The sequence below is a fragment of the Molossus molossus genome, unplaced genomic scaffold, assembly GCF_014108415.1.
Source record: "Molossus molossus isolate mMolMol1 unplaced genomic scaffold, mMolMol1.p scaffold_m16_p_1, whole genome shotgun sequence".
Lineage (NCBI taxonomy): Eukaryota > Metazoa > Chordata > Mammalia > Chiroptera > Molossidae > Molossus > Molossus molossus.
Window position 1 is genome coordinate 212,163,451 of NW_023425344.1, and position 26,763 is coordinate 212,190,213.

Sequence of the window (26,763 nt, forward strand, 5' to 3'; positions counted from 1 at the left end):
TGTGTTTGAGAGTCGACCCATCCACCAAGAGGTCACGGGTTCAATTCCGGGTCAGGGCACATGCCCAGGTTGTGGGCCCAATCCCCAGTGGGGGGCATGCAGGAGGCAGCCAATCAGTGTTCTCTCTCATTGATGTTTCTATCTCTTTCCCTCTCCCTTCCTCTCTCTCTGAAATCAATAAAGAAAAAATATTTTTAAAAAAAGAAAGAAAATTGATCAATTTGGAGACATCACTGGTCCAGTGCCCTTATTGTTTTAAGATATATGCAAATCATTTCAATATGGGAGACGGATCCTACATTTAGCATCACCACCATGAAGATGTGGCAGCTACACCAGGAGAAAACAAGTCTGGTCTCCTCCCTTCCTAGGCTCGACCTCGCCAGACCACTTCTGATGAAGCAGGCAGACACTAATGAGAGAGAGTTCTGAAATTGTAATTTCCTTTAAATACTCTAAAAATGGCCCTGGCCTGTTTGGCTCAGCGGTTAGAGCGCCGGCCTGCGGTACGGAGAGACCTGGGTTCGGTTCCCGCTAAGGGCATGTACTTCGGTTGCGGTTTGTCCCCGGCCCTGGTTGGTCGTGCGGGTGGCAGCCACTCGATGTGTCCCTTTCACATCGATGTTTCTCTCTCTCTCCCTCCCACTCTATCTGTACAAAAAAATGGAAAAATGTCCTCAGGTGAGGATAAAAAAAATAAAATAAATACTCTAAAAATGATGTTTTGCTTCTTGTCTGACTAGGCAAATGCTGTGACTCTCTTTGTTGCTTTTTTTTAAACCCTCACCCGAGGACATGCTTTTATTGATATTAGAGAGAGAGGAAGGGAGAGGGGGAGAGAGTCCTGTCCCACCAACATCTGATCAGGAATGGAACCCGCACCCTGGGTATGTGCCCTGACAAAGAACTGAACCTGTAACCTTTTGGTGCACAAGAGGATGCTCCGACCAACTGAGCCACACTGACCAGGGCTCTCTTTATGCTTTTTAAAAGATATATGTTTTTATTGATTTTTTTTTTTTTAGAGAGAGAGAGAGGAAGGGAGAGAGAAATAGAAATATCAATGTGAGAGAGAAACATTGATCAGCTGCCTCCTGCACGGCCCCTACTGGGGATCGAGCCCCCAACCCGGGAATGTGCCCTGACCGGGAATAGAACCAGGACCTCTAAGTCTATGGGATGATGCTCAGTCCACTGAGCCACACAGGCCAGGCTCTTTATGCTTTTTGAACATTGTACCAGCGAGACAATGGAGCTCAGGCCAGCCTTAAGCAATAACAAGACCTGGTTGTTTATTCCATGCCCTGTTTCCCCACAATCACTTAAACGATAGCCTGATGTTACAAAACACACCACTTTATCAATCAATGACTTTTTATCACAAGGGATGTCCCTCTACCAATTGTATACAATGCACCCATCCTGTGATTAGTAATTATAGCTTGGGCTTATTTAGTGTATCCTTTTGGGGAGAAGATATCAAACAGTGGAATAGGGTTTGCAAATACCAGTTATTTACAAACTAGGGCATCAAACACAGGGTCTAGGAATGAAGGTATGAAACAACATTTTGGGGTGTCTCAGTGACATTGTTTACTAACAATTGAAATTCTGCCATGTCAAGTTGATCTTTGATCCTGTCCAAAGGAACTTATTGCTAAAAATACCTAACATAATTTGTTTTTACTTTACCATCAATAAACTACTTTCAACACATGGACCTTAATAAACATATTATTTAAATAAGTAGCTGCAATATTTTTGGAACTTCTCAATTTTTTTATTTGTCAATCCTCTTTAGAGCCTCTAGCAAAATCACACAGAATCATTACAACCAGGACACTGGAGTGGAAGGGGCAGAATAATTCCACCAAGCAGGAAAGGTACATTTCTATGACTTCAGGCTAGAGCTGAGCACCCTGGAATATGAGGCTAAAACCATTCTGTCTGCATATTTGAAAAGTGCAAATAGCGGCGGTTCCCCGGCAGGTAACTTAGCCTGGTTTCCAACACACAGGACGCTTTTGTTCACCAGTACACCCCTTTCCTTTATTCTCCACCATTCCCCCCACTTTCCGCTGCCCCTTCTAGCCCTGAATTGATACTAATTCAGGTATATTGATCTGTACTGATCTTACAGATTGCAAAAATAAAGCTATTTTCAAAACAATAAAACCAATTCTGGATAGCATTTGCCACTTATTTTTTAAGGTGCATTTTCCCTCTACTGTTGGCATAAACATTCAGTTCCAGAGGCTTTTTCTAGTCATAGTCACAGTGATGTTGTTCAAAGTTTATTGGGCAAGGGACACACACAGTTACCTTTTCAACCTTTTTAATTTGTATTGGATTCTAAGCTCCCACATCTTGCCCTTGGGCATTTTCCTTGATAAAGCCCTCCTACCTTCCAGTCTAACAAAGACCAAAGACTTTGGATATGAAATTTTTAAAGTAACCACTGGAGAAGAGGCTTCAATTGTATTGGCCCAACTGGCAATCTGTGGACAGCCACAAGAATTGCTCAGAGATAACACCCTGCCTTTCACCTTGCGGTCACCAGTTTGAGTCAAGCAGAGATTAACGGTGTCCAAGGGTTGTTATCATCTGGCGATGGCTTGGGAGCTGATATGAAATAAATTGCTGGTATCTTGTGTCTACTTGCCTGAGGTCGTCTGGTTCAAGCTATTTTAGGGACCAGATCCAAATCTTTGCTGCAGTGGTTATTCTAAATGGAAGCCTCTGAGCAAAGCTCAAATGCTAAATAAACCTGTAGATTATGCTTCCTCTTGCACTAATGGAAGAGATCCTCTCAGACAAGGTTAGAAGTAAGCTGGGGATTGTGAGTGGGGGGAAATGGGCAGTCTGCTATTTTCAATAACAGTCCTCTGAGTATTTAATTTAAATTCTTCTGTGTTCCCTACAGGTGATTATACCATGTGACCTTGAATTCCTCACGGGGAAGGCATAACCATGCCCTCCTTCTGATTCAGTCAGAAGGTTCCACCACTCCTATTGTTTCATCCATCTTTGACAATCAACAAGATTTAAGGAAAATGAAAACATTTCACCAGAAAAATTTTGAGAACCTAGGCATGGCTGGTAAATTTATGTTCGTGGAGAGAGAGAGAGAGAGAACCAATGGACGATAAATTTTCTAAAATTTTAAATTAGGGCTAGATAATATTTTGATAGTTATTGTTGATTGTTTTGCTTCGATTAAAGAGGCTTTTTTTAAATCTGAATCATTAAAATATTTGCTTAAATTTTCTACTTTACGTTTTATTTGTACATAGGTTTAAATTTCATGGGGCTGCCATCTTGTCCAGTTGTTACCATTAACTACAAGTTTCCATCTCCAAGTTCACCCTTCCTTCACAATATATGCATCATGAAAACCAATGGCTCTTAATTTGGGGTGGTTACAGACCCTTTTGTGAGTATGATGAAAGCTGTAGATCTTCTGCCCAGAAAAATTACATTGAACATACAGACAAAAACAATTTCTATACAATTGAGGCAATTCACCCCTCCTCTGCAATCTATCCATGCACTACCATCCCCTCAAAATTGCTTGAACCACAGAGTTATGAATTCCTGAAAGAGATATCAGCTCAGGCATCTTTTCATCTCAGGATTATTACATAATCCATACATACATATGAAGGGAAAAAAAGGGGGTGGGGAGCAAATGGTCAGAAATCAAGATTATTGGTTTAATCAATTTAATTATTTGTCCTCCAAAAACAGTGAATGCATGTTTGCATGTTTTCCACACCTTTCCCATCTCAAAATCAGAAGGCCCTATCTATGGTCAATTTTAAGACCAAATAAAGGCTATGCTTTTTGGTAAAGGTAATTAACAAATGGACTGAGTTCTTGTTAGCTTTCTAAAGCCTCAAGTGGCCCACTTAGACTAAAATTAAAAATAGAATCAACTTATTCAGCGGTAAGAGCTATTGAAGAATGCATTTCAATGAAAGACTAGCATCAATTTAAAATTTAAAATCTTAGTATGATCTTCTTTCCAAAATTACCTAATTTCACTTTTAGACAAATATATGCATATAAAATTGCCCAAAATATCTGCACCCTACATAAAAAGTGCCTTAGCACTGCCACAGTAATAATAATGGAAATTTCTAACCAGACATCAAAGTTCATCAAACTTGCATGAATTAGTGGCCAAGAAGGCCTGGGGCGGGGAGCTATAGATGTGCACCCTAAGTGTTCAAAACTGTAGCTCAAAATTCAGTTAGGACACTTCGTGTGCCAGGCATCTAACCGTGGCCTGGCACGGGGTATCTGGCCGCTCCAGCTGGCGAGGTCTCACGTTGGAGCCGGAAGCTGCCACCAGCCGGCTGCCCAGGCCCTCGGTGCCCGGGTGGGTGCACTTCCGCGAGAGCACCGGGGCCGCGCCGGCTAAGCCTCGCGGGCCCAGCACACTCGGTTCCGGGGTCCAAGCGAGCCCTGGCCCGGAAGGCAGGGGTTACGCCAGGTCGCGAGCTCCAACGACAAGCCCGTCTCCGTTCCCGCGTCTTTTCACCACCAGGCACTGGAGGAAGTTTGGACTTCTGGAGCCTGCCCAGCCTGGGGCCGTGGTCCCGGCTTGCGGCGAAAAGAGCGGCCCGCTGGCCTCCTCGCCTCCAGGCGTCGTCACAGCACCTCTGATCCTCCGCAAGGCCACGAGAGCCGTTGGAGGTGGAGCACGCGGGCCACGGGCTCCCGGGGCCGCTCCCGCGGTCCAGAGCGGTGGCACAGTGCCCTGGGCCCCAGGCTTCTCTTCCGCCAGGCGGGCGCGACCCACAGTCTGCCACTCGGTCGGGAACCTGGCCACGTGCGGCCGCGAGCAGGGCGCGGGAGTGGCGGGTTCGAGGCCCGCTTCCCGGGCAGGTGCCCGTCGCAGCCCTAGGTCGCAGTCTCTGTGCCACGCGGCTGGCCGGAGAGCTGCCTCTCATCCACCCCAGAAGCTCGCGGCGGCCCGGGTGCTCTGCAGACTCCAAACACCCTTAGCCGAGAGGGCGCGCGGCGATGCCGGCGAGTGCTGGGGTCCACCGCAGGCCCAGCTTTCGGAGCCTTCCGCTTAGTGTGCTAGGTGGGAGATTCAGGGTGGAGGATGGGCACACGGTGCACTTGCCACATTTTTCGCCGAAACCTGAGAACCCATTCCTTCCCTAGAGCCGCCGCCGCTGCAGAGGCGTCTTAGCGCCGTCGATTGCGCAAAGCCGGGTTTCCCGGCCGCCCGCAGAGAGCCCCGCGGGCCTGCGGACGAGGCGGGCCTGGTGGGGGCGAACCAAGCCTTCGCCTCAGGGGCTCCGCTCTGAGGCCCAGAGGCGCCGGAGTCCCGCGGGAAAGCCCGGACTGATGGCAATTCCGGCATCCCAGGCGAGGGCCTCTTATCTGCCCTAGCCACCGTCTTTGGGCATCAAGCCATTAAAAGCAGAGAAGGGAGGGGCAGGGTCCCGCGGTCCTCCCTTCGTACGTCTGGAGGTGACCTTATGCCTACAGGCAAGTTTCCCCCTCCCCTTTCCAGAACACTGTGGTTGCTAAATCTGTTCAATGAAGAACACAGAAGCCTCCCGCTCAGATGTCGGGAAGAACGCCTCTTTTGAAGAGCGTCGCGGCTCAAAAATGGCTGGGCTGTAAGCTGGTAATCAGTTAGCTGCGGTCAGACACCCACTCAAGAACCTCGATACTCAGGGACCATGTTATCACACACGATGTCCATTAGGCCCCAGTAATCTGCTAGCAACGCATTTTAAAGCTATTTGAATGTTAAGGAGATTTTTGTTAATGGCCCATGAGCCTAAAATGTGACTATTGGTTCTCGGAACAGATTTTAACAACTGGAGGCAGGGATGAGTGATTTTCAGGTTTCAGGGTGTCCTCGGGCCTCTGGAGATCCCAGTTGGTAGATTAGGGGCAGGCCTAAGGGAAAACCTTCACTCTACCCAAAAACTGTCTCTGAGGGGCCCTTTCCGGCCTATACCTTGGGAACCTGGGATGGAGGGAGGGTGAGCAGGATGCACTAGCTGCTGTTCCTTTGGGCTCCCAAAGGCAGCATTTGCTGGTCATATCATGGGCAGTTCAAGGGGGGAAATCAGCAATAGCTGCTAGAAACTGGCATCTTATTTTTAAAGAAGCCCTTGGCTGGAAATGGCTCCTAATGATGTCAAGTAGATTAAGAAACCCTTAATCCAAAAGGCCCCTTTACCCCTCCAAAATAGGCAAATTAAAGCAGACACTGGAGAGGAAGGCAGAAGAGCCCATCTGATTCTCAGACAATTTTTTTTCCCTTGTTGGTGCTCAACAGAAGTCAATTCACACTTTGGCCACTTACAATTATATTTGTTGTGGGATTCTTTCTTGTTTTCTCTGTCCTCCCCCCCCCCCAAATACCATGTTTCCTTACTCTAAGAATTGAACTAAAAGTTGGGGTAGATTAAGGAATAAAAGTGAGTCACAGACTTCACACTGTTCGACTTTTCCTCTAGGAGAAAAACAAAATTCGAAGCAGACCCTCCCCCTAGTGATAGCCTGAACTTTCTGGCACCTGCAGTTATGTTTGACCAAATGAATTGGACTGGTAGGACTCATTTATTTGAATTTGCTTATTGTTTGCAGTCAAGAGCAGGTTGGTCTTTAAATATAAAACACAAGGCTTGCAAGGGGGGAAGTCTGGCTGATTCTCTTCAGAACTGGGGGTGCTCCCTTTCTTGTAGGGACTGCTGTGCAGTAGAGGCCTTTCAAAGACATGCCAGCCACTTTTGCATTCCAGTTCCTGCACTGGGTTCCATTTCCTTCTAACTGCTTCTACCACAAAACTGCCCTTTCCAAATAGTGCCTAAATTTTGTTTTAATCAGGTTAAAAACAAAAATCTGCATATTATTTTAAGGTTTCATGTTGCTATTAACAGGCATTTAGAAAGAGATGCTCCAAGCAATCCTATACAATGTGTCTCAATACACCAGAGCACTATGGTCTCACATGTAATGTTAATTCTGTCCGAGACAAATCCCATAATCTGTGCAGTTTCAGAGCCTAATACTGAAAAACTCAGTTTGGGGGGGGGGGGCTTGCTCTCTCCATCCCAGGGGAACCTCCCAAGGGCTCCCCATCTTTCATAACATGCTGACCCAAGGATGAAAATAGGACGACTAAGGGGTCAGGTTTCATCAGGACATGCTTCCTTTAGAGGGCACTGGCCACTGAAGAGAAAAAATGTTCAAGGCACTGGTCACAGATCTGGGCATGCAAATGCATGATTGGGGATGACTGGGGCTTGGTTCGTTTTGTGAAGAGAGAGCGAGAGCTGTAGAACTATCCTTCTTAAAGGTCTCGAAGGCAAGAAGCAGTCTGGGTTGGACGTTGCATCTTCCCATTTTGGTTGTTTTCTACAACTTCAGCTTCCATTTGTGTGGGATGCTGGGATGCGTCTGTCTCTTGCCTGGAATCTTTGTATTTTTTTTGCAACGATTAAAACACGTCTTTGAATGCAATAAACCACCACTGAACACTGGCACGCCTGGTTTTGGGTTACAGCTTTGTCTGGGTAACACTGCAAGGTTGTCACTGGGAGTTAGATGCCGGTTCAAGCACGTGGTGTGCACAGGGGGAAGGGCTGGCCCTGGGAGCGCCCGCTTCTGGTTAAGTGGGGGTGGGCACGCGGCTTCGGTGGGTGCCCTGCAGGTAACCGGAATGGGCTGCCCTACATTGTCAGGGGCTGCAAAGGCATCGCTTCCCCGTTCCAGAACCAACATCCAGCCTTCGGGCCCATTCAGTGCTACGCCGGGTCCAGAAGAAAAAGGGAACTCAGGTTAAACTAAGAAATACAGAGAGGCAGGAGAAAAGGGATGAGTGAGGGTTACAGATTCCCCCGGGCTTCCCCTGAAAGCCCTACCTCGGAACCCAAGACCCCAAGGGAAGGTGGAACTCCCGAGCATCACACCCCAGACCCACTAGCCGAAGCACCTGGCTTTCCTGCGGGGGCGGGGCACCCCGGGTGGGGGGGCTGGCGGGCCCAGCTGGACTCCGTGTAGGCGCCAAGTCCGCCCTGGACATCAGGGGCGACAAACGCGGCCGGGAGTCCCTGCTGTGGCAGCGGCGGCGGTCTCGCCCTTCTCCGCGGGTAGGAGAACCAGCCGTCTGCGGCGCTTCCTCCCGGGAGATGAGGGAAGCGAGAGGCCGCGGGCCCCGCCGCTCGCCTTCGCCCCCGGGGCCTCCTCTCCTTGGGTCTCGCCTACCGCGCCCTCGCGCGCAGGGCGCGGGCCTCCGGGCCGGACCATGCCCACGCCCACGCCGAGGCCCGTGGGGCCGCGAAGCCACGGGTGCCAGGCCCGCGCCTGCCCCGGAGCCTGCCTGTTGGGCCGAGGCGCTCAGACCTTCGCGCGGCCGGAGCGCGGGAGGCCTCGGGACAAGGCCGTGAGGCGCGCTGGGCTCGGCAGAGGTTCCGGGCTCCGAGCAGAGCCGGCGCCGGACCAGAGGGAGGGGAGCCCGGCGGGCGAGGGCCCCAACGGCGCCCCTGCCCGGCCCGCGGGCTGTGTGGGGCAGAGTGCGGCACCAGCGGGGACCGACTGGGCCTGCGCCGGGCCAAGGACCTGCGTGTTTCCCGGACGGCGGGGGCAGGGCCGCCCCGTGCCCGCGGCCCCGCCCAGGCTTCGCGCTGAGCAGGGTCTCCCCACGGAAGGCGAGAGTCGGGGGACCGAGTGGGAGAGGAGTTGAGACTGACCATTATCTAAACTCAGGTTTGGAAGCCGGAACTTACTGACTTGATTGAATTTCTCTTATCTGTGAAGAGACACTCCCAAGGTGCCACACAATGGGCCCGAACCTTTGGGGAAAGATAAAGGCTTCGGGCCACAGATCTCCGTAAAGCAACTACCCCACCCTCACCTCCGCCCCCCAACGGAGATTATCTTGCCATTTCCCGTCATTGTTGATTGCCAACAGGCAGTGGAAGGAGCTCCCTGACGCCTTGGAGGTCACCAACTAGCGTTATTGTGCTTAACTTTATGAAACCGGCCTTGACCCGGGGTGGCCAGAGCTCCGGCCGAGACGCCCGCGCTGCTCCCGCGCCTGCCCCTCCCTCCGCGCTTCGGGCGGGACTTCGCTCGTGGCCCGTCGGACCAAGGTGTGCGAAGGTGATGGGAAAATTCGTTTCAGAGGGTCCTTAGCGCATTTTTCTGACCTCCTCCTCTTAAAAAAAAAAAAAAAAAATGTATCAGGAGAGAAACTGCTGACTTAACCGGTATTTGCAGAGCAGCCATTGTTGTCATTACTGTTTTTAAAGAAAGGGTGATTTCTGGACCCTGTGTGGGGCATCCGGAAAACTGAAGGCAGTGTGAGAGATTATTCTGGATCTGCTTTACTGTTGCAGGAGAAAAGCTGGGAGCATGAGACCCAGAACCTGGAAAACTATAAAGCAAATTCTCTCTGCCCCAATTTCATTTCTGTGTAAACTACTGTAGGGTGAACATAGGGTGAACATTTTGGGTCCGTACTGGAAAACCTTGTTATCAAGTTTGCCTCTAGTGTTAGGTGTGAACGATTGCATTTTTTTTTTTTTTTTTTTTTTTTTTAGCAGTAAAACAAAAGCAAATTAGGCAAGATGATGTAGGGTTCAAGAGAGCATGCGCAGCTGGGGACAGAAAAAATTAAATAGCCAGGCAACAAAATGGTTGCAACTGCTAACCTTCATTTAAATAGTTAGTCAACTGAGCCATTTAAATTTGGTCAAACTTAAAGAAGCATAAGAAGTTTAAAATGAGATTAAATATTGCTTTGACCTGAGGAGTACCATGATCTTTGGCGCATTTGTCTTTTCTGGTGATTGGCTTACAAAATACAGGTACAACTGAGAAAGGAACCTGTTTTTATTTCCTCACCACTTTCTTAAAAAAAAACTGACCAGAGTGCCTTATGTTCAGCTACTGAAATTATAGGTTTTTAAACTTTTCTGAAACTCTTTTGTTCAGAAATCATTTCTGCCTGACTTGCCTTCCGATTCTGATTACATACCCTCTCATGTTTACCTTGGATGTTTTCTGGAAGTTAAGAAAAAGTCCACTTAATCAAATAAAAGAATAAAAACACAGAATTCTTGTCATTCTCATGTTCTCTGAGGTACTATAGTTCTTACCTTCTTACTTAAAAAATTGATCTATGTTAAAACATACTAATAAAATGCCTAAGAAATCATTAGGTTAGGGTATGTGGCAGGGAGGGAAAAGCAAGGACAAGATCCTAATGAATTTTGGCCTCTCTATATTCAATTTCAGAGCAATCCTGATGAAAGTCACAAAAAGTTTACAGACGCCAAAATTTAAAAATAAAATATGATCGCTGTTCTATGAAAAACATGTTTTAGGAATAAAAGTCTTCTCATTTATAAATAATGGTATAAAATTAAACTGGACCCAATATTGTGCTAGAACCATTTTAATATAATTATACATATCTGCCAAATCCAGGAAGAAAAGGTTTATGCATATATAACTTTTCCAGTTAACATCTGCAAGCATAAACAACAATGATCTCAGTTTATAAATTCATCAGGGTCAGAGCAATTGACCAATGTCTCTTTACCGCTAGGTTTACCAACAGTAAATTACAGATGAATTAGTGTCCTTTCGTTTCTCTTCTCTCACTCTCCTTGTCCAGAGACATTTTGTTGTAAAGTTTCAGTGCCGCTCCCCTCCAGCCAAAGGTAATCTTTTTAGTTAAGGACTCAGTTGCTCTGAATTTTGCCTATAATTATAACCTATTTAATCACAGAAGAACCCCTGCAGAGGTGGAGTTCAAGATTGCATACAATAACAGGAGATCACAGTTTTGAAGTCTAGCACAGATTAAAAACCACAGATGTACCATTTATATAAGACACACACTGATTGTCTCTTAAACTACATATTGACTCCTTATGAACATTATTTTTTAAATAAAGTAGTGCATCTAGGACAATCAGTCACACAATTCACACAGCCCTGAAAAGGTTTTCAGTGCCAACAACAGTTGGTCATGAAACGTGAGTGAGCTTGAGACACTGTCCATTCCTAAGATTCAACCAAGGATTGGCTAAAACGTTGGAAAACCTCACAATTTAGTTTTGTTTCTTTTTGGTGGTGTTTGGTTTCACATGGCTAGAATGCTTTTGATCACTTTGAGAATCAGGAAAACCAATAATCTAAAACTATGACAGGATCTTAAGTAGATTGGTTTGTCCATTTCAGGTTGCTGGTTGGTGGGCCCCTCTAAGGACCTTCATTTTTCCTTCTATCCCTCCTGGAACATTGATCAGAAGATGAGTCTGAGCATCATCCCATCTAACTCTTTTAACCAATGCCTGGCTAAAACTGGAATGTCCAGCCCAGTATATTTAAAAATCACCCACAAAAAGAGGTCTACAGGTCTTCACAAAACCTGGAATTTCCATGAGGATGTCTGATCTTTATAATCCAAGCAGTCAGCATTGAAGTTAAGCTTCCAGGAGGCAGTTTGGTCCTTATAATCCAAGCAATCAGTGGTTGAGTTAAAACCCAAGCTTGAAGCTCCATATCCCTGGGTGGAAAGAGAAGCTGGGGACTGATTGAGATGGCTGGTAACTGCATTGGTACCCATAGGGCTGAGTGTGGCCCCTGGTCCGGGAAGCTGGTGATGCATAGGGGTCAGATAAGATCCGCAGTCCATGCCCCCAAAGTAGGAAGTTGAGCCAGCATATCCTTGACTATAACCTGAAGCCTGAGTATAGGTCATGGGATAGGACCTCTGCATGCAGGAAGAGGAGGTGGACAAGGGGTCTGACAGTGGGGAGATGGAAGCTGGGCTCCAGATAGACACAGGAGCACTGCTGCTGGAAATGGCCGGGACTGAGGTGCTAGAGGGGGGAGTGAATTGGCCACTTGTTCCACTCTCTGAACTCACTTCCCGAGCTGGAGAGGTCTTCTTTTTGGCAGGTCTCACTTTGTTCTGACCTCCATTCTGTTGTTGCTGCTGCTGTTGGCGGCACTTAGCTCTTCGATTCTTAAACCATACCTTGAAAGGGAAAGAAACTTCTTTAACGTGGTTTCAACAACTCCTTAAGAACAAGAGCGGTTCCCAGATTATCATCTGTCCTACATGGGCAGAGGAGCTGAAACCTATTATATAGTACTCTCAATTGTTTCTGCACTTGTAAAAAAAAAAAAGTCGGGGAGGCTCTGTCTAAAAGCATGGGACCCTGCTTTTCTCCTAACCCAGAATAAAACTGAAGATAACTACCCAAGTCATATGGCTAAAAATTCTCCACCTCACTTTTTTATGTTATTTCATCTTGAATACACATAGACCCAACTGTATTTTGGAACACTCTCACCACGGAATAGAATGTATGTCCATCTTTTTGGAGGAAAACACAAAAGAGGGAAGACAATTCTGTTGTTACATGCTGACAAGAACAGTGTAAATTCAGTTTACAGTCCATCTTCTAGGGGGCCATTGCTAATGTGGAGGTTGGTTTCATCACTCTACTTTTTGTCTCTCCTAGAAAGAGTCACTTACAAAAGAAAGCTCCAAGGAGAAGTGATCCTGTTGAGGAAGGAGACTAAAAGCCACTATTGGCCAAAATCTTCTTTATGGTAAGTGGAGTGACTCGTGTGTCCTCTGCTCTGAGCTCAGGGACCACCTTCTCTACTAGTCACAAGTTTGAGACAAGAATCTGTGCCTTCAGGGTTGGTGCCACTCTACTGTGCTCATTGGGTTGCCAACTAACGCCTCTGCCTGCAACTCTGAACATTCTTTTCGCCGGCCCTGTTCATGCTCTGTAATGAAGGAGCTGCGTTTAGTGTGTGAGGGGGCTTATCAGAGGAACTACCAGCATTTTCTGGCCAACAAGTCCTTAGCTCTCCATATGGATGTTCTAACTGTGGTAAAAATGGTGCCACCAAGGCCAAGTGCAGCACCATTAACCATTTAAGTAATTTATTTTCTTTCAGTGAAGACTTTTGTTAAAACTTTGTTAACAAGTGCTAAAACTTCTTCCATCCTATTTTGAAAAAGCCTCTTTCCTGGTTTGCAGTTCACTCTGATGTGTCTTAGCTATAATAGGGGAGTCTCTGATGTACATGTAGTTTAGGTGCTAAACATTCTTCCAGAGAACTCTAAGTGGGGCTTGAGTTCCAAAGAAAGTTAAACTTCACTTTCCCTCTACAGCTTAGGGTAAAGTTAGGGGGCCTAAGGGAAGGTGTGTGTGTGGGGGGGGGGGGTGTTCACCAGGAATATTATGCAGATATTTTATCTGCTAAATGGTTCAGAGCTAGCAAATTCTGTTCAATCCCCCAAAAGTAAAAAAAAACACTCTTGTACAATTTCTTAGGTCAGAGCACCAGCTGATTTCTACAGCCTGGCCCTCCCAACTGACTTGTGACCTTGAGCAAATAATTTACTCTGTTTCTTTATCTGTAAAATATTGGGACATACCAGGACTAAGTTTCTTTCACCCTTAAAAGTGGATGAGAATGGAGGAGGATTATTGGAGAAGGGAAGTATTAAAACATTGTGTGACCATACCTGAAATCTGACAAGGCTGGGCCTCTGTAGGCCAGGTACCCAGGAGTTCTAGGACTGGGCTTTATCACTGCAGCTAAATCACCGGTCTTACTTTGCAACCTGAGCCGGAAGGCCCTTGCTTGTAGAATTGAATGGGGGTGGAGGGACAAAAAGTATCTCCAGGAGAAATCAGGCACTCAAGGAGCCTTAGGAGAGTTTGCTGGCCTCCTATGGAACGTTTAGTTTCAAGCCTTCCTTTGGTCATCTCAAAAACCTGGGACTCTCCTGAGTCAACATATATCGTGATTGGGGGAGGGGTGGCACGGTCAGGAAGAAGGAGTCTGTCTACATCTGCCCTACCTGCACCCTGGACTCAGGCAAGTTGATTTTCAGTGCCACCTCCTCCCGCATGAAGATGTCTGGGTACCGGGTCTTAGCAAACAGCGCTTCCAGCACGTCTAGCTGCGCCCGGGTGAACGTCGTCCTCTCCCGGCGCTGTTTCCGGGGGGTGGCTGCGGGACAAGAAGCCCAGGGCCCTTTAGGGTGGGGGAGCAGTTTCTCAGTCATAGGGGTCTCTGAGGGTGCTCCAACTCCCCCCACCCCACTCCTACCCCCATCCCCACTCCACAGCCCTCCCCTGGTCCTCCCAGCCTTTCAACCCAGGGCCTGGCGAAGTTTTCCCCACCCCCTCCGGAGCCTTGGCACCTCCAGTGCACACTGGAAGTAGGGGAGCCCCCACGCCCCTGACGTCGGAGATCCCTCCAGCCAGAACGTCCCTTCGAAAGCTAACAAAAATAATGAAATAAATGGAAGACAGAAAACCAAAAAGCCTCCAAAATCAACCCCTAAAGCACAACACAAAAACCCATTCTGTGAAGTCAAAGGATTCCCGAGGCCCCGCAGCTCGGAGTGATGGGGCGAATCTCAGTACTGCTGGAGATCCGAGGGCCTTTGTTCCCCCGTCTTTAGAATGGGGGCCTATTTCATACTTCTTCTATGAGGACTTTAAAAGGCATCTGATCGGGAAGGAAAGTACCTGCACCTGCGGTAAATCACACCTGGAGGGAGTAGCCCGTAGGGCCTGGAGGTCAGAGCGGAAGCCCCAGGCATGGCGGAGAGAATTTGTGTGAGAGGCAGAAGGTACTTCCGAGGAATTGGGCTTCGAGATATATGCAGGGGCCTGTCGCCCCAAAATGACAAGGGTAGAAACCTTCCTCGCCCCACACCACTGTATGTCTCCTGTTCGCCCCAAGAATCAGCGATGTAATTTCGTGCAAGGGTTGTAGATCCACCTACTCGCTTCCCCCCAGCCCCGGTCCTCTCCACCAGCAAAGGTCCGGTGGTTCTGACCTGCTCTCGGAAGGAAAACCCAGTGGGGACTTCTCCTGGAGCTGGGGCAGGGAGCAGCATAACCGCCAGCCCAGGGCTCCCGGGGTTAAGGGTGTCGTCCCCGTGGGCCGGGCGTGGGGAAGGGCGGGCAGGAGTGCCGCGGGGCTCACTTACCCGGGTAGCCCACCGAGGGGTGCAGCAAGTCCATGCCCGAAGTGGTCAGACTCAGCCCATTGACTGCGTAAGGCGGTTGCTTAAGATAAGACATCATGCTAAGGTTGTTAGGAGGCGCAAAGTCAGCCCAAATCGAGGGGACCCAGCCGGAAGGTCTTGCTTCGACGGGAGTGGACAGATTCAGGGTCCTTGGTGGGTGGGTTTGGAGCGGTGGAACTAAGGGCAAAGCAAACAAACAAACAGAGGTGCTGGTTTACTGCTTCGGAGGCAGCAGCTCTTCCACGTTCCACCACTAACTTAAAAAGAGCCCGGGCTACTCAAGGCAGAGGCTTTTAAAGGGCTTGCAGACCCTCCTCCCCACATCCCCACCTCCCCAAACCCCCAGCTGCTCAAAAACTGGAAGGGATGGAGACCAGATAAACCTGTCTTCCCCACCCCCACCCTTAACTTAAAAAAAAAAAAAAAGTACCCGAAGAAAGCAATTACAATCTGCCTTCTCCGAAGAACAAAACCCCACGCCTTCAAATGCACACATTGCATTCCTATCCCTACATTTGCATAGGACTCATTGGCTGGCACTAGCTAATTGTCTCAAACAAAACTTGATTGGGGCCATTTGCAGAGACAAAGAACTCTTTGGCTAAATAAATAATGCTGATAACAAAGCCCATTGGTGAGAAACAAAGAAACAATTCAAGAAATCTACCTCTTCAGACTGTTGCCTTTCCAAGGCAGATTTTAATTATCTTAGCTTTTTTAGCACTCACAACAGCTTCTAACCTAAAATGTCAGTGCATTTAACATCTAAAATGCCAATTTGCTAATCGACAAACTAGAGAAAACTGCTCAACCACTATTATTCCACACTTAAAGTCATTTCCAGTCATCATTTTCACCTAATTAGTGTTCTGAGTAATTAGATTTTGAGGTAAGTAACAGATTTATTAGGGTTCTGGAGAACCTTGATTATATATGTATAAAGAACTTTACATTTTAATCGACACCCATCACATATTTAAACATAGTGCAAAAACAGCCAACAAACTTCAAGATTGGCACAGGGTTTGCTAGAAATTCTGAAGTTAGAATCCCACCAATCACAAAATGAGAGGCCCCCACATCTGCAAGTAGAAAGGGTGCACATTTGTAGCGCGCAAGCCGCTTCCATGTTGAGTTTGATGTGTGGAGGCTGCAGGTTCTGCGGGAGGCAAATTTTCGGACATTTGGGTCCTCAGCACCTCCAGCAGTTTCCTGTTAACTCTAGTTGCCTTTGGCACATTTTAGTTTTGAAGAAAGTAGATACACAAACACCCAGAGTTGTGAAACTAGTATAATTTCTCCCTACCTTTCAAGTTTCTTACAATCCTACAAGAAAAAGAGCTGGGGGGGGGGGGGGGAGAAAAAGAAGTTATTTACTTTCTTCAGCTGAATTTCCTTCACTCCCCCCAACACAAGGGATCCCAAATAGATGTTAATATAGCCTGGCAGTTGGCAAGTCTGGCTTTTATTTTCCTAATAGATGGCACTTATCCTGCAAGGATCTCTACTTTGCAACTATGACACTCTGAGAATTTGCTTCAAAATGGCGGATACAAGATTAGGAGAAGTTCCTACTTTTACAAAGGTCCTACTGAATTCTAAAGATTCTGGGTTTTTATATTTACATTGCTTAAAAGATAAAGACACAAAGTTCCACAAGTGGAACTAGTTTACTGCAACTTCTTCCTAATTTATCCTTTTTCTCTTTTAGTTTTTACTTCTCCCTGATTTAAATTTATAGCACAAAAATTATGCTTTCTACCCTCAGATCTAATTTAATATAATTTTATAAATGCCCTTCTTGGAGAAGTTTGTATTATCTTATCAGTAATACTAATTTAGTTGCTCCTACAACAAAGACTTGATGTTTTCTTGTCTCTTTTCTTTTCAAGACAGTTATTTGGAGGCTGTGGAAACCATATTGCTTTAAAATACAGTCATTTGTTTGTTTAAATAGCCTCTAAGGTGGACTTCTTTTTTTGTTTAATACAATTTCAATATATTGGAAAGTTCTGAACTATAGAAAAAACTAAAGTCCTATCGGATGCGCACATGATAAATATGGAAGTGATGTTCTTACATGCAGAGCTCTCGCCCAATTAGAAATGCCTGACACATCAGACATTAAAGTAGCACATTTCAGTATTAAAAACAGTAACAGACAGAAAGCACCGGGACAGCGATCGTTCTTGGCGCTCCTTTGCCGTTATCATCGCAAACTGGCTAAAATTCTCGGATAGACTGCTTTCGCTTTTTTTACTAGCTTCATCTTTAAAAGAAAATACTCCAAAAACAAAACGATGAGGAACTCTCAACAGACAACCTAGGTATCCACTCCAAAGACGAGAGGCCATTAGCCCTTCCACCTAACTTCCAAAGCCCTGCAAGGACTCCTTTCTCCATTCCTCTCTAAGCAGAGCCTAGAAGGGAAAACAGAAATACCTTTTAAAGAATATAACCCCCAAAATGACTGCTCAGGAGGTGGCCACTGGAGAACTCCTACCTAGAAGAACGGAAGGCGGACGCGCGGCGAGTCCCCGCAGCCGGCGCGCGCACCTCCGGGCGCCAGTGACTCGTCCGGAGTCCCTGCCAGGCCGCCAGCCCCTCAGCCCGGCAGCCTCGCAGCCCGAGGTCCGGCTGCACTGCCCGCCTCGGCCCGCGCCGCCTTATATCTAACGGTCAATCCGTGCAATCTGTCGCCCCCCGCCGCCCCCACCGCCTTGTGTTGTTGTTGTTGTTTTTTCGTTCCCTTCCAAGGAGCCTATCTACCAGTTGCTGTGTCCTCGCTCAATAATAATTACCTCGTCCGAGAATTAATTATAATAAATGTTTTCTTGATAAACTAACGAGATAATCCGAGGGGCACACGTCCCTTAATTACAGGCCGCCGTGCTCAGCTCTGCTTCTCGCCCGGGCTGATTAATTTTCTGCATGATGGAAAGGAAACAAAACCACGCGGATTGGCGACTGGCCTGCGGCTGGGAAGACAACGCAGAGGAAGAGAGAAAGAGAAAGATGTGTGGGCACCGCGGAAAGCAGCCGGCGCGGCCTCTCTCCGGCGAACTCGAGTGAAAGTTTCTGGCCTCAGGGAATCAGACAGCGCTGCCACCCGCAAGGGAGGGAGGAAGGACGTGTCAGAAGGGTTGGCCTTGACTATTAATTATGGCGAGGAGAAAGCCGGGTGCTAGCTCGAAAGGAGAGGTCTGGGTGTCTACTTCGTTTGAGGGGAGGAGTTTCCTCGCCAACTCCTCTCTGGTGCTAAGACTTTGGTGACGGAGAGCGTTCGGAGGTGCGCAGGAGAAACCCTCAGCCTGCAGTTCTAGGACGAGGGCGGACTGTCAGAGGGCGACTTCTCGTCTCCTCCCCAAGTAATCCACCACTCCAGGCCTTCTGTCTCCCTCGCCCCTCTGTAAAGGAGAAAAGCAGGCCAATCCAGTGGAGTTCTGATGGGGGACTAGGGTTTCAAAAATCTGTCCTGAAATTGGACCATGATTTCAAGAATCACTTGAACGCATCTACACGAAGAATTCTTCGGAGTTTGCCGTGCGAAGAGGCCGGGTGACGGCTGAGACTTTCGGATGGTTCTCCCAGGGCAGACCGCGAGCGGAGGCCGGGCCTCAGCGCGCCCCTCCAGCCCCGCCCGGGCCCACGACACCCCATTGTCGCCCAGCCCGGGAGGGGAGCGCTGGAGCACCCAAGCCAGACCCGCTCCTGCCCCAGTCCGCGAACAGCCAAGGGGCCACCTTCCCACGGAAGGATCCTTGTCCCGGCTCCCGCCGCGGCCTGGGGCGGAGCAGGGGCCACTCACTGCCACTTTTGTCCGCCCCAGGTGCGCGCGGAGGGCTGAACCATCCCCGGCAAAGTCACGCTGTAAAACGACTTTTACGTTCGCTCGGCCAGGTGACCCGGTGGGACGACGACAACCACAGGCGGGAGGGGAGGAGGTTGCACTCCCAGGCTTCCCACCTCCCCCGCTGTAGTCGGGGGTGGGGGATGTAAAAAAAAAAAAAAAAGTGTGGGGGTGGGGTGACCTGGAAGCCTTTGGAAGAGGCCGAAATCGGAGAGTGAAACTTGGTGAGCTGGTCCTGGCTGGGGGAGAGGGGACCGACCTGACATGCCGGCGCTCCCGACTCCTCGGTTACCCGCTCGGCTCTTCTCTCACGTTAGGGACAGGAAGGGAGGGCCCGCGCGGCAACCACTCGCGACCCAGCCGGGCTTTGGGCGCGCCTGCCCTGGGAGGTGCCTGTATTATTACTATTGTTGTTGTTATTATCCATCTCTCTAGCTATATATGCATCTTTTTGTCTCGGGCTCTGAAAACGTCCTTCGGACCAATCCAAATGACCCAACGACAGCTGAGGGCCAAGACGCAAAGATTGCAGGGAGAAGCCCAGAATGGGTGTTGACAGAAAACAAAATCACAAACAAAACCCCTCCAAAACACCCCATGTTAGACTCACAGGGTCGCCACGACGTTTTGCGGAAGCGGCGCTCCCTCCCTTCCTCCCGCTCCTGCCCTCATCGCCGGGCCATAAATTGTCTCAATGATCGTTATTACATCTCAACATTTATAAGGGAAAAAAGCATCAGCCTTTAGAAGAAACCCACGTTCACAGAGGTGCATCGGTCGGTCTATTGGAGATACTTGGGTGGTAGTAGACAGAGGGACATATGAATATAGACAGACAGACTACACAGACCGACACTTACCTTACAGCCGCATGGGAGGTTAGAAAAAAAAATCAAATTATCCTTCAAAATCCCAAATAGCCAGGTAGCCTAAAAGAAATCAAGAGTATTGAGTTATAAACCTTGCCGTCTTCACCCTTCCATAAAAGTCAAACACAACGAAAAAAAAATTAAGAACAGAAAATGAGGAAAGTAGCTTGAGTTCGAAATGCGCGTGGGCCCCTCCACGATACATACAAAGTAGACGGGATGAGGGCTGCTCTAGCGATTTTTATTTTTAATAACAGTGGAAGCTGACTTGGAGCTGAGGTCGGTTCTGCTCTCAAGGAGATTTGCTGAGAAAGCGCCTCTCTGGCAACTTTTTTGACGCAAACTCTCCAACCAATGGCAGGGAGAGAATGATTGACACATCTAAGCCAGAGGGAAAATAATAAAAACACACAACAGGGGGAGGAAAACAGGCTGCTGCTGCACGGGGGGACGAGCAGGCAACAAATCCAGGCCTCCGACATTACCAGAATGTTCTTGAAAGACACTAGGCTCGCTTAAAATATACATTATGGGTCGAAGCTTGTGAACTAACTGTATAATTAAAATGATGCACAGAGAGGCCTCTCCTTACCTTCTTCTCCTCTTCCTGCCCCCCCCCACTTTGTTTTGTTTTTGTTTTAGGGAAGGGGGGAAAGGAAACCAATACAATGTAAGATGGGAAGATAAAAATATTTAAGGCGGGCGAAGAGTGAGGGTGGGGCTAACTGGGTATCGAATTCTGCGCTCGTAATGTGTGTGGATCAGATGCACAAAGCAAGTCAGAATGAAGCTTAAAAACGCGACCGTGCCCTCTCAAACACGGTCAGACCAGGCCGAGGGTACCACGAAGGGTAAAGGAAGAGGGCCCGGGAGTGAGGCATAGACATGCAGGCAAGAGACAGATAGTCAAGTCCAAGAACAAACTATTTTCAAAAACTCGGTGTCTCTTTCCCTGGTTATGCCCTTACAAACATCCCCCGGTCCCCAGAGCGAGAGGCCCGGGCTCCCGGTATCATCGCAGCGTTTTTAGTTTTAGGAAAACCAAGGCAGGTTGCAAAGAACAAGAACTCCAAATCTAACCCCAGGGCCGGTTTGGGGAGACAAAGGGAGCCAGGTCAGGACCCGGGGGTGTGAGAGTGGGGTTGGCAGAACACCGGGGGAGGGAGGCCCGTTGCCAGAATGAGAGTTTCTGTGTTAGAACAAACGCCACCCAAAGCCTGCGGCGGTGGGGCCTGGAGCTAACCCAGCCCGCGTGGCCCGAGGCGGGGGCCGAGAGCGGGAGATTGGAGAGTGTCGGCACCAGGGTTTCCGATCCGGGGAAAGCGAACCCTAGCCCAACCTTTCTTCCTGGCACAGAGAGCGGGACTCTGCAGCCTTCAAACATGTATGAGTCCCTAGAAAAGCAGAAACGGATTGGGCAGAGTTGGGGGGGTGGGCCCAAGTGGACCGCCAGAGGCTGTGTGAATGGCGGCGGGCGAGGGGGGGTAGCAGAAGACAGTCTTCCCTCACAACTCTCATTGCTGGAAAAGAAAAATAAAACCTCTTCCTAAACACCCTACCCCCCTCCAACCACCATCACCACGGCAAGAGGGCCCAAAGAAACAGCTCGTTGCCTTTAATTTGGGGACCTATGTTAATGAAGTTGGTAATTAATTCGTCGCTTTGTTGTCGGTTCTTGTGCTCTATGTGTAATCAAATGTGGCCGTCCTTGGGATTTACAGCAATTAACGAATTACGGGAGTGCGCACGAGGTGGCAAGCGCTCGGCAGCCGGGCTGGGCTCTGGCTTCGGCTTGGCCTGGGGATGGGCACTCGGCGGCCGCGGCAGCCTCGCAGGTGTCTCTAGAGCTTTGGGCCTCGGCGTCCCCACGAGCCCCGAAGCGGCCCGGGATCTGCCCAGCTCCTCCGGGGCCCTACGCAACCGCTCCAGTCCGACGAGACCCGTTGCCTGTCGCGTTCCCAGGAATCTCGACTTTCTGGGGGCCCAGGCTTGGGGGGGGAGGGTGAGTACAGACCTCCTTTTTATCTCACCCCGCCCCCACTGTACTGAAACACCTGGGGACTGCCCCCTGAGGCCTTAATTGGGGGGGGGGGCAAATGCCGTAGGTGGTCTGGCCCACCCGGCGCTCGTTTGGGAGCGCTTGGCCAGAGTCCCCAGGCTTTCTGGGAAGGAAAGGTAAATCTCCCCTGACCCCCTGAGCCAGAGCCTCTTTCCAACCCCGAGAAAAACAGTGTTTCCCCTAGTTTGATCACAAAGGTGTTTAAAGCATCAAAGAACGAAAAAAGAAAAATGGACGTTGATGGTCTGGCGGAAGGGAAGGGCCGGAGGAGGCCTTGGGGACAGTGGGGGCGGGGAGGGGTGGAGAAATATCAGAACACGCGCTTGTGATCTCCACAAAGTGAAAATTTTTAGACTGGGAGATCTATCTGCTCTGGGGTCCAGTGTCGTGGGAAACCCCTCAACCCCTTATGTAGAGGTTTTCGATGTCTTCTTAGATGGCAGGAGCAGCTGAATCTTCCTGAAAATCCCCAGGTTCAGTTGAACCCGCAGATTTTGGCGCCGTGGGGCGTGGGAGGGCTTTTTCCTTTGCAGCGGCCGGGAGCAGATTGCTCCCGTTTCTCCTATGCCCTCTAGTCTAATAACTTAGCAGAAATGCGGGGCCAATAAACCACGAGTTGGAAATGGACAGTGTTAAATAAACAAGGGTCTCTTTAAAATTCTCATCCACTTCAGATGTCTAAAGTAAGATTGTGATGATTTTGTCACGGTTTGGTAAATTTACCCCTTTAAGAGGCTTTCATAAATCCCAGAACACACCTTCAGCCAGATTTGAATATAGATTTAGGTTTTAAAACCCAGAAGCTGGAAATACCGCTTTATCAAAGAGAATTTCCCTTTAATTTAGCAATGTGCTGAAGCTCTTAAAAGATTGGATCTGAGAGACAGAGGCAGAGGAAAAAGAGAACTAGAGAAAGAGAAAGGCAGATAGAGAGAGAGAGAGAGAGAGAGAGAGAGAGAGAGAGAGGAAAAAAAGACTTTCTTTTTCTTTCTAGAGGAATTCTGCCCAGACTCTGCAGCAGTTGGTAGCAAGCAAGCTTTCTCCTGGGTGTCTCCTGGAAAAGTTGCAAAATTGCTCTTCACCTGTAAGAACATGCTCTTTATCTTCCAGTCTCTTCTTGTCAATTTGGAACTTGCAGCTGGCTCAGGTACAGTCCCCACAAACCTTACTCTAGGTCACGACAAAAGCCACTGGCTTTGGGGGGAGGGAGGGGTCTGGGCTGTTGTCCTGAAAACCTTAGACGCTTGATGGGAGAAAAAGGCTCTTTGGATGAAAAGTCTAACTCTTGATTTTCAGTAAGTCCTTGAACTTCCAATATACTTACTATGTAGTCATTATATTTTCTCTGTTTATGTTGAACTTTTTTTTTCATGTATCCTGTGTCTTTAAATGTTTTTCCCTGTGAAGCTGACTTATGGTAGCTTGCTTGTGTTTTTAAATAATTTTTATTAACAAGTGGATGGTTTTTTAACTGCGAGTACAATTAATTATCTTGCTATGAATATGAGATATAAGTATTCTGAAGCTAAATTAAGGAAACCAATACACAGAGAATCTAATTATTTGTCAGAGTCTGCATGCTGTTTCCAAAATAGGGCTGATATTCATATTTTGAAATCTAGATTCCCGTCTAGTGCTTGCTGGGCTTACTTTCTCTACCCTGCATGCCAGGCCAATTTAAAATAACCCAAACTTTCCTGCAAGTTTATTAACTATGGGGGTGTGAGGGAGAATGGAGGAGTGGGAGGAGAAAGGAGAGAGAGCTAGGGATTCTTCCAGGCTAATTAAAAAAAAGAAGAACAAAACCCATATTCTGTGAGAACGCAGCCTCTCAGGAGGAAAGGAGCCACTTACTTCAGAGAGATGAAGATTAATTTACCATCTTTTCGGTGGACAGTGGGGGACCACGTCTTGCCTTAGAATTGCCACGATATTTAGAGGGAAAAAGTCATTTTTCATTAGGTTTTAAGATATGTCTTTATTAAAAACGTTGACAAGATTAACTCTAAAATTTTAACGAGGTTTAAAGATTGGCCATATAGGCAGAATTTGGGGAGACGTGGCAGGCAACAGATCACTTATGCACTAAGCTTAGGGGATGCTTATTCTGTGCATTGCAGTAGCCTCAGAAAAAGAGAGTAAGGGGGAAAGAAATGACTTCAAAGATAGGATTGTGCTGTCTTGATAAAAGAGTAGGAGGCAAATTCCAAATGTAAAAAAAGAGGAAAAGAGGACCATGTTGTTCCGGAATGAAACGGATTAAGATTGTGTGACAAGTGCGAGATGTGGGCTGTGAGACATTTATGAGCTGAGTGTGAGCTGGGAGCTGTGCGTCTGTCCCTGAGCGTGTGGGGACCAAGGGTGTATGCAGACAAGGTTAGGGTGGGGGATCGAAAGGGCATGTGTGAGTGTGAGAGATGGAGAGCAAAGTACGGGGTGTGGGTGTGAGTGTGTGTTGGGAGGGTATGGATGGGAATGTGGATGGATTGATGAAGGCTGGTGGCTGTCAGTTTATATAATTTTCATCTCCTACTCCTGAAGTTTCCTTGAAATAAATTCTACTGCAGGCAGCAGCCTTGAGCTTACAGAGCTAATATAAAACAACCATTACAGTCCAATATCTTGCCTGTTTGCAAACTTCATTTAAAACTGGGGGTTGGGGGGGAGGGGAAGGCCTGGCCCAGGAATGGTTTTGTAAGAAAGGGAAAAAAAGAAGAAAAGAAAACCGCAGTGAAGCTTTAAACTAGTTTGGATAAATCTCTAATCTTTTATTTGTAACCTTTTACAAGCTTTATTTCCCGTATATGAAAAGCTTCTTTTATATGGGCATGACAGACTTTTCCTTTGGATTTTTAATTAGAGCCCATCAATTGTAGCCATATTTAAGAATCAATATAAAGTAATCCTTCGAGATGGGATAAGGTTTTAATCGAAAATCTAATTTCCCACTCTTTACAGATCATTTTAAGGAGGTGGTTGATTTAAAAATAAAAAGAGGTCAATTTTTTTTAAGGCATTAACACCTAAAACCTGAAAAAGATCATGTCTGAAACAAAAAAACACTGATGTTACCTTACAAAAAAAAGTCTAGCTGTCGTTGGAAACTTTTTTCTTCTATTTAGAATAATTTGACTTATTTTTTTCTCAAACACTTTTCTCTAATGTGGTTCCATTGGGAGTATTCACATTGAACGGAGAGAAGAAAAAAAAATGTCTAAAACAGTATTGTATATGCAAAAGATAGTAACTTAACATTTTCATAAAGAAAATATAGATCTTGATAGATCCCTTTCTCTACTAGTTTTCAAATTCCCAAGATTAGGGAATGGATAACACACACTTTTCATTGTTGTTCATGGATGCAAACTTTTCACTTTCATACCCAGGAATGAATATTTCTGACCACTTTTAAAACTTCAGCATTAGAGGTTTGTAATTTTAATTTTTTTACAATTGAAAAGTTGCTTATCACAAAGGCATAGAATTTTAAACAGTTCCACCAGAGTCACTAGCTTTCAATTTGTCTTAAAAAAAAAAGAAAGAAAGAAGGAAAATGAAACTGAGGAAGGAAACAAACAAAAACTAATTGTAGGTGCACAGCCCAGACATTTTTTTTGCTCCTTAAAGATCAAGCTGAGGTATTTGTTCAAAGGCTGCACATCGTCTAAATGTGCATAGGTGCATTTCCAATTACATCACCGATTTAGTTTAAGATCTGCCAGTCATCTCTAAACTAGAAAGGATCTCCCCAAAAGTTTATAGGCATGACAGTCACTGGTTTGTTTTTATTGTTATATCTGTTAAGTGCATTTGAAAAAATGAACTCATCCTATTTGCTTTTAAAAATATCAATGAAGCAGATTTGAACATATTTGATAGTCATACTTTTCTTGTATCTGCACAAATTTCAATTTGTTTAAAAGCCTCGCGTTTAATGCACTACACGACCGCATAAATTTTAGGGAAATTCTCTTATATTTCTCCGTAATCGCATCTAATGAAAACCCGGGATTTTTCCATTATTTTTTAAAATGTGAAAATATAATGCATCTTCATTAGGAAAATTGACTGCTGTGCTCACGACAGTTCTTAATTGAAAAGGCAACCTATTTTAATGGTGTGGTTGAGAAGATTACATACTTTATCCAAACACAAGTACAATTAATAATGAGAAGCGGGCTGCTGCCATTAACTCTAATGCAGTTGCATCAATGTCACTGGAAAGTGCTCATACCTGAGATAGATGGTGCAAACTCCCCCGACTCCCTCCTTCCCCAGTTCACCCTCTCCTTAATTTGGGTTTCTTAACCTGCAATGGGCAGGGCGAGCCGTGATTAGGGCTAGTTTCAGGGAAGTGCGGCGCGGGGCCAGGCACCTCTTCCCGCGGGTCGCGCAGTCCCGGGCAGCATCTCCTGACCCGGGGCGCTCAGACTGCGGGAGTCTCCGCGCAAACCGTGCGCTCTCCCGCCTACGCGCGGAGCTCGGCGAGGGCGACCGCGGCCCCCAGCGCGCTGGAGGATTTGGAGACTCAGGGCCGCCTGGTACATTTTGAGAAGTTTATTAAAAGGGACTGGGCTGCCTCGGAGACAGGGTTGTGCTTAGATTCACTTACGGAAAAGTCGTGGGGAAAACATCTTTAAAAACTGAGAGTATGGAGAGGACATCTAGGCGCAAATGGTCATCCAACAAATCGACCAAGTTTTCCAAAGGTCTCTTCTCCAACTCTCGGACCAGGAGAGCAAAACGTGTGTGTGCGCGCGCGTGAGGCTGTGTGTGTACTCGCGCGTGCGTGTGTGTTGATGGGGCGGGGGAGGGGAATCCCGACCTTTCGTAGGTTCGAGCACACCCCAACTCCAGGCAGGGAGATGGGGAGGAGGAGACCGCCACCTCTGGGTTTTTCCTTTCCCAGGCGTGGCGCGACCAA

At 47.5% G+C, this 26,763-nt stretch overlaps 1 protein-coding gene across 6 annotated transcripts; it reads right to left on the reverse strand.

Moving 5' to 3' along the window:
- Positions 1-10,419: 10,419 nt before the first annotated feature.
- OTX2 (orthodenticle homeobox 2) lies at positions 10,420-20,072 on the reverse strand. 6 transcript variants are annotated; one of them, XM_036239922.1, is made up of 5 exons: positions 19,988-20,072; positions 19,772-19,840; positions 15,023-15,238; positions 13,880-14,055; positions 10,420-12,028 (listed from the first exon to the last, which is right to left on the reverse strand). In XM_036239922.1, exons 3-5 carry the CDS (start codon positions 15,117-15,119, stop codon positions 11,408-11,410), a joined length of 894 nt encoding a protein of 297 aa, XP_036095815.1. In that variant the 5' UTR covers positions 15,120-15,238; positions 19,772-19,840; positions 19,988-20,072; the 3' UTR covers positions 10,420-11,407. The 6 variants fall into 6 exon arrangements, with proteins under 6 accessions (XP_036095815.1, XP_036095856.1, XP_036095808.1 ...); XM_036239963.1 differs by having other exon boundaries at positions 13,880-14,031; positions 19,772-20,072; XM_036239915.1 differs by having other exon boundaries at positions 19,772-20,072.
- Positions 20,073-26,763: the final 6,691 nt, after the last annotated feature.